This window comes from Centroberyx affinis, unplaced genomic scaffold, assembly GCF_046629955.1.
Source record: "Centroberyx affinis isolate AG114_WGS23_722 - 3 ecotype Tasmania unplaced genomic scaffold, CSIRO-AGI_Caff_v1 ptg005257l_1, whole genome shotgun sequence".
NCBI lineage: Eukaryota > Metazoa > Chordata > Actinopteri > Beryciformes > Berycidae > Centroberyx > Centroberyx affinis.
Genome location: NW_027282618.1, coordinates 1 through 7,684, shown reverse-complemented (window position 1 = coordinate 7,684; position 7,684 = coordinate 1). Strand labels below are relative to the sequence as shown.

Below are 7,684 nucleotides of genomic sequence, written 5' to 3'. Positions count from 1 at the left end.
AGTGAGGAAGTATGGAGTTAGGAGTTCAGTAAGGTGACTGCATTTGGGATGAAGGACCTTTTGTAAACATTTTAAGCAGCAACAGCAACCTTCTCAGTTAACATCACATCGATCTTATAAAGCATTGTGATGTTCTGAAGCAGACACAAATGAGCAGTAGGGGCAAAGGAGATATTTTTGGGGGGCAGAAGGCTGGCAGACTGGAGGAGGGGAAGTGACACAAGTATTTCCCTACAAGGATCGATACATAATCCCATTACTGTGCAACAAATGGCAGAATTTAGAAAAATCAACACAATCGAGAAACTTGACTTCGTGCACATTTAATGCTTTATTTGAATCCCTGTGATCAGTAAAATATGGTTTATACAAACAGTATATTTCAGTATATTATATACAATCATTAGCCAATCAATAAAGCGACAGCTCATAAATATGCAAAGCAATTAGTTCAATTTGTTCATTACAGTGTTAAGACTTGAATAAATACAAATATTTTAATTTCCCAGTGGATATGCTGGTTTTTAAAAAGTTATCTACATTCTGTGAAATTGAACTCAACAATATTCAGTAAAATAATAATAAAAAACAAAATAAAAAGGTTTTTTTTCCATCTCGCATCAATGTCTTTGGTGTATGGTGTATAAAGGCACAGTTTGTGCATAGAATTTGTTTTCTATCTAAAGCTGCATCTTATAATATGCATAAAACATACAATGCAAATGGCTTGCAGCCTAAAAATAATGACCAATTTTTTCATGTAACTCAAGCATTGCCAGTTATAAGTAGTAGGACAGTGTCAAGTCAAATATAAACATAAAAATCCTACTTTTAATTTTTTTATGTAATTTATGGGATAGTTTGAAGTGCAAGTTTGCATTTGTAATTCATCAAAATTGTTTCATTACTTCTCGCCAACTGTCTATAAACCTCTCTCTCTCTGTAAAATTGTATTGTCTCCATGTCTTTTGAGGCTTAATGGCTTTTGATGTAGGCTACATCACAAGTCTCACTCCCAACTCTCTAATGTTTAAGGCTCAAGCCACGTTTCCTTTGGCACATGTCACACATCACATTTCATTGACAGACCATGATATCCATCCAGTGCAATATACAAAATGCATCACATCCACTATGCAGATTCACAGAGAACTTATTCCTCTCCTTTCATGATCTTACTATAAGGAGTCTGTCCGTCTTCTGGTGAACACTGCAGACATGCTTTTCACTATGCCCCTGAATCCCAAAGGTCTCTTTGTGGCCGACTTGGAGTCCTTCATCCTGTCCGCCAGCCCGTGAAAAACCATGAGCACACTGTGGTAGTTCTCAGCTGCTGAAACCTCATAGAAATGGCAGTCTGAGGCGAGAGCCAGCAGCCTGCCCTCCTCACTCAGGACTGTCCGCCTGTGGTGCAGGTCTCTCTTGTTCCCCACGATCACTATGGGCACTTTGTCTACGTTCAGGTAGTCTTTGGTGGATCTGATGGTCTGAATGAGCCTGGTGATGGTGTTGAAGCTGGCCCGGTCACAGATGCTGTAGACAAGAACGAAGCCGTCCGCCCACTGGACCCTCTTCTCAAACAGGGAGGTCTCCATAGACAGATCCTGTAAAACCAGGCATGGAAATTCATCTGAAACAACAGTAGCCTACACAATACTGTATGTGAGTAAAAGCTTATTTCATACAACAGCATTAATGAGAGAAGTCACTGATTGCAACTGTCGGAATCTAGTTATCCATATCTTCTTACTTCAGAATAAGGTGAATCCCAAATGTTGAGAGTGATTTCCCTTCCATCCACCATGAAAGTGTGGCTGTAGATGGACTCTATAAGAAAGTAGTATAGGGAAGTTAATGAAAGCTAGATAGAAAACTAGTGACAGGCTGCATTTTAAATAAAAGTTAGTAAAACACTTTGCAAAGAGAGATGGATATACTTACCAATATCTCCATATTCTCCAATAAATCTCCGAGTCAAGAGGCGCACCGTTAGTGCTGAAAAACATCACCGTCAAACTATCAGACTCAGACAGTCAACAGGTGCAAAACAAAGTATACAATTTGTTTTTAAAAGAGCTGGATTTTACCTGATTTACCAACACTCTCTGTCCCCATAACAACAATGTTGGCATCCATCTTCAATTAACGAGCTGCACCGAGCCGCTGAGCTCCATCTGAGCCGTTTGGCGGAGGAAGCTGTGCTGCGGCTCCCGGCTCAGTGGCTCTTATTATAGGGCAGGCGGAGTGGGCGGGGGAAAATAATCAACAACAACATCAACAACACATGTTAAGTGAGAAAATCTAAGTAATGCGCTACTCACGTTGTCTGGCTAACGCACCTGTCGCATATTGCACCATATGGGTTAATACAAATAATTAAATAAATAAATAAAAATAAAAAATAGGCTAGATGAAGATCGCCCTAACTAAAAATCACTCTAATATTCCTATAGGGACTTATAGGTTATCTGTGGTAGGCTACTCATTAAGGTTACAATGACCTTTTCGTAGTTTGGTAGGCTATTTTTACATTAAATAATAATAAATAATAAATAATAGGACATTATGATTTAGCATTCCTATAATATTCCCATAGGTTATTATAACTAGTATATATGCCGACTTTTGTTGTGATATCTGTGTCTTTCTCAAAAAAATGTATTATGGGATTACTATAATTCTTTTTTGTAATATATTTAAAAAGGAAAATACATCACCTAATGCGTGTAGACCTCCAGGTTACAAGTCAAAGTTTATGCTTTATTTCGCTGTAGGATATATGATTGAAACTAACGTAAGCTTATTGAAAAGAGTCAATACGCACAGCCTTGTAGTGGCTCCTATACTTCTCCATCAACAGCATATCCATTCATTATGGAGCCATTTTGACTTACTGCTGCGATAATATCAGCAGCCACGAGGGGGAAGTATAATTCAATAAATGTCTTCCTGCAGAGATATGGAAAAGCAAGATTGATTGCTTAATTTCACTTCCTGTAACCAGAAAAGGCAGAAGAGCCAGACCAGAAACTGATTGGCTGAATATAAACAGACCCTCAGATAATTGGCTATCTGCAGACCCAAACAAATCTGATCCGCAGCACAGTGTGTGAGTGTGTGTGTGTGTGTGTGTGTGTGTGTGTGTGTGTGTGTGTGTGTGTGTGTGTGTGTGTGTGTGTGAGAGAGAGAGGGAGAGCGAGAGAGAGCACAATGGTAAAATAGTAAAAGATAACAAATAACCAGGTATTGGAATAACATATGTCGTCTGTTTGCGTCTCTTGGACTCATTGTCTTTATTTTCTCATACTTTGCTCGTCTCTTTCACAGTTACCGTGAGAACCACAAGAGGGCTGAAACAGGCCACTGTACTGTGTATGAACCACACAGGATCATTCTTAACCACAGGACATTTATCAAAAATGTATTTACTTTTCCTATTTTTAAAACCAGAAATCAATCTATATTTGTTTTCTCCCTTACATCAAAGGACTATCTTGTAGCCTACCATTTGAACTTTCATAATGACAAGCTCCTCAGTGTGAACAGCCACTTGTGTAGCTTTAGCTGTAACAGTGAAACCAGATAACATTGAACATTTCATATTGACTCTGACATTTATCATTTTCTCTCACTATCACATGCAAAGAAGCCGTGTTATTAGCATGCTGCAAGCTCCCAGATGGATATTCAAAATGCTGCAGTTAGTTGTTTCACAGTGTGTCTGCTATTTCCACAGCATGAGGAACCCATACATAAATCTGATGCATGACAAAATACGTAAACTACATATATAGTGTATATGTCCATGTATGTCTCACACATATATGCGTATAGATGTGATATACATATAAGTCACCATATATACGCATATATGTCAGATATATTTTAAAATATAGCAAAAATGGCTAAAGTCTCATATATTTTTCCAGATATACACATACACTTAAGATATATAATAAATATATGTATATTGCATAGATGTTAATATATGATTTAGTTATATACTGGTACTCATATTAGGGATCCAAATATATTAAAATATGTAATGTTCTTATATGTAACATTTATGTAGCATCAAAATATGTCACAATAGATGTATAGTACATAAATATAAAATCTTTGATATTCCTAAGAAAAGAGACAAATAACTGTTTAATTCTTTTTATTGAATAATATTGAATGGTATGTTGAACAGTTTTTTTTTTTATAATACTATTGAACAGTATATTGAACAGGTTTTTTGTTTTTTTTAGCAAGTTGATTTTTTGGCTGCTGCCAACCGGAGCTCTACCATTTTACAGTCTAAGGCCGTTCCAATTTGGCCTTGGGTTACCCCCTGGTGCTTCAACATAACAGCATCTAGGAATGTAGAGAAAAAAGTAATCAGTTATAAAGCGGTCTTCATACTGGTGTGGATTAACTCATCACCATTAGGAGAAACGTACAGTAGCATGGGTTCTGTAAACTTTATAAAAGTATGTTAACCACATTATGTATGGTAAATATTCACAGCCATGAAAGCATCCTCTTATTTTACATGACAGACAGATAGATGGACGGACGGACGGAGGAACTGAGACACAACCGGACAGACAGACACAGACAGATAGATAGATAGATAGATAGATAGATGGATAGACAGACAGACAGACAGACAGGCAGATGGGAGATAGGGAGATGCAACTAAACTCAGAAAGAACAAAATCTTAACTCACCCATAATGGCTTTGACTTTTAAGTCATCAAGGCCGCTCCGACGCTCCCCTTTTGCAACTTTAGATTCACCTCCTGAGAGAGTGGGATAGTGGGATTTTATTAGATTTGCTTAGAAAATAATGAACATACTTGACAAGTTTTGAACTTTCTTGGCCTGACTGGTCAGGTGCCACACACAATACTGACGTTGCTCTGGATCCTGGGAATATTTCTTCCTGTTAAAAAAATCATAGTAAAAAATATCCTATTAAGATTAAGCCAAATAAGAAAGTGTACACAAAAAAGGGTCTTCTGCAGAGGAGGTTTTAAGGTTTTAAGACATAAGGTGATAAGCAGCAAAAAAAAAAAAAAAACAGCACCACCCTCAGGTGAAAAGGAGCCACAGTAAAATAGTAATTTCTTGTCAAGTTTTCTACTCTAGTCAGTGGTCTAATAAATAAAATAGAGCTCACAGATTGCACAGATGAGGGGCTGTTCGGTAGAACCGCAGCACTGGCATTTCCTCCTTCCAAGCTCTGCAGCATTTGTTTTATTTTTGGGAGCTCTGCAAAGAGGGGAAAAAAGAATTACACATGTATTTCCTTGTGATTTCTGTTACTGGAACACACAAACACAATATTTTATATTCAGTCAAACAAAAGTAATCCATGTATTATTAAATTTTTACATTTACTACCATTTAGTGAAAGACATTTTAATGCACTTTGTTATCATGTAATCACGTTACAAAATTGAGAGAAGACTTAAAGGTCCATGATGTGGAGGGCTGAACAATATGGTGAAAAAAAGAATCATAATGCGATTATTTTGACAGAAGATTTTAGTAGGAATAATTTTTGGATCATACTTTTTCATTTCACTGAAAAAAATCATGCTGATGTGCTCAGGTCTGTACCAACAAACATTCTGTCATTCTTCTGTCTGGAGAATATGTTTTGTGAGCCAGAGACATGGCCTACAAATTTGGATATTTTCACTACAGTTGGTCTGACCAGGTTCACTACGATATCATTACCCTACAAGGGGAACCAAAGCCCACCAAGCCCTGCTGGAATGGATTACTGTAGAATGGATTACTGTAGAAAATGTATGGCCAATTCACAAGCTTAAAACTGCATATATGATATACATCGGAAATGCTCATCTTTGGCAGCTCCCAAAGACGCCATGAATAAAACAACGCCATATCCACATGTAGCTGCTACAACAACAAGCTTTTGGTAAAACTGAACCGGAAACTAGTAAATCTGTTTTAAGAGAATGCGAAGGTAAGTTGGGCATAATGCCTATTGATTCACCACTCCAAACCATACAACTCCATCTGCTTTCATTAAATTTAAGTAGTGCATTATCATCCAGAGTGGACAATTATAATAACATCAAAATGTACTTCTATTCCCAAATTATGAACCCAGCTTACATTTTATGAGCACCTCAGGAACATCCAGGCTCTTTTTGACTTCTCCAATGATGCCTTAACTGCCACATTGTGTGGGGATCTGGAGCTGAAAAGGACATTGGCATGGAAATAAATTATCTGGGGATGCCCCTCATGTACAATAAAAATTAGTGCAGGAACAAACCCACAAAAACCATGACCTTGTTTTTTCATAACTTTGATATGTCCCCTTCATGAAATGGATGGTCATAATTTTTCTTTTTACTGCAAAAGTCATTAAATTCTTCAATGAAGTGATTCACCACATAGGCAAAAAAGTGCAAAAAAATGCCTGCCCTGAAAGAGGGAGTACCAAATTAATCCCATGTCATTTTCTACCTACTGGTTGTATTTACATCATATTTGCACTGATGGTCTATAGGTAGTGTCCCTACACTCCAAAGCAACCAGAATGTCAGCAGCCTTTTATATAAGGCCTTATTATAGGCGGAAATATCAAACATTTACTTTTTTTTGAGAAATACTCACTTCTAATCCTAATCCTAATATAATAATACTGTAATCGGTACCCAATTATGCTAATAATTCATTTCAGGTAGTCACTGACATTGTCTCATCAAAAACAAGAAGTAATAGTTTGTCACTGAGCACTATTATTGTGACTATCCAGTGAGTATAACCCAAAAAAGTACACAAAAATGCGTGCCTTGTAACAGGGAATACCAAGTTGATCCCATGTTTTTTACCCACTGGTTGTATTTACATACTTCATATTAGCACTGATGTTCTCAGGTAGTATCTCTAGACCTCAAAGCAACCTTAAATTAACCACAATGTCCAAATCGAGGGCTTGGAGCCAAAGGGGCGTAAGTGCGATTTTGGTCGAATATGACTATTATATATCAATTGAAAGGTCTCAGTGAGATCTTTTCAGTGCCAAAAGGACACAACTGAAATCATGACCTATAAGTTTTAACAAAAACTGAAAGCCGTAACAGTAAAAGTAGGGTTTTGCTTGATGTCAAAAGGGCGTAACTGCACTTACACCCTTTTGACACCTAGCAAAACCCCACTTATGACACTGAACAAGCTGAACAAGCATTGTGGGTAGAGGATTCTAACAGCACTTAGGTCAGCTCAAAATGCATGCTGACGTAAGTAATGCTAGCATGGCAGCATGATCACATCATTTTTAGTATCCTGTTCATATCCAAATTAATATTCTAGGTCAATATTAGATTAATGTAAATATGTTAATATTCCCATTAAAAACTTAGGCCTATAGATTCAAAATGTTATACATCTATATATATATATCCTGGAGATGTGTGTTCATAATTTATTTAACATCTATATAAATATAAGTTAGAAATGTCTGTTTGTTCTCATCATGGCCTTGATATCTAATCCGTGTTTATTAGTGCATTAACTGTGCATACACTTTGTAACACTTACTTAGTGATGAATTGAGACTGTATAGCCTAATAGGGAACCTAAATTAATGGAAAGTGTGCTGTATTAAGGTAAATATATGGTCCATAAATGTCTCTATTTATCATTATGAGAGGTA

At 36.9% G+C, this 7,684-nt stretch overlaps 1 protein-coding gene across 1 annotated transcript; it reads right to left on the bottom strand.

The window, feature by feature from the left end:
- Window positions 1-412: 412 nt before the first annotated feature.
- LOC139667031 (ras-related and estrogen-regulated growth inhibitor-like protein) lies at window positions 413-2,182 on the bottom strand. The gene is made up of 4 exons (XM_071546413.1): window positions 2,088-2,182; window positions 1,942-1,995; window positions 1,751-1,827; window positions 413-1,604 (listed from the first exon to the last, which is right to left on the bottom strand). The coding sequence occupies exons 1-4, from the start codon at window positions 2,134-2,136 to the stop codon at window positions 1,179-1,181; spliced, it is 606 nt and encodes a 201-aa protein (XP_071402514.1). The 5' UTR covers window positions 2,137-2,182; the 3' UTR covers window positions 413-1,178.
- Between the last annotated feature and the right edge of the window lie 5,502 nt (window positions 2,183-7,684).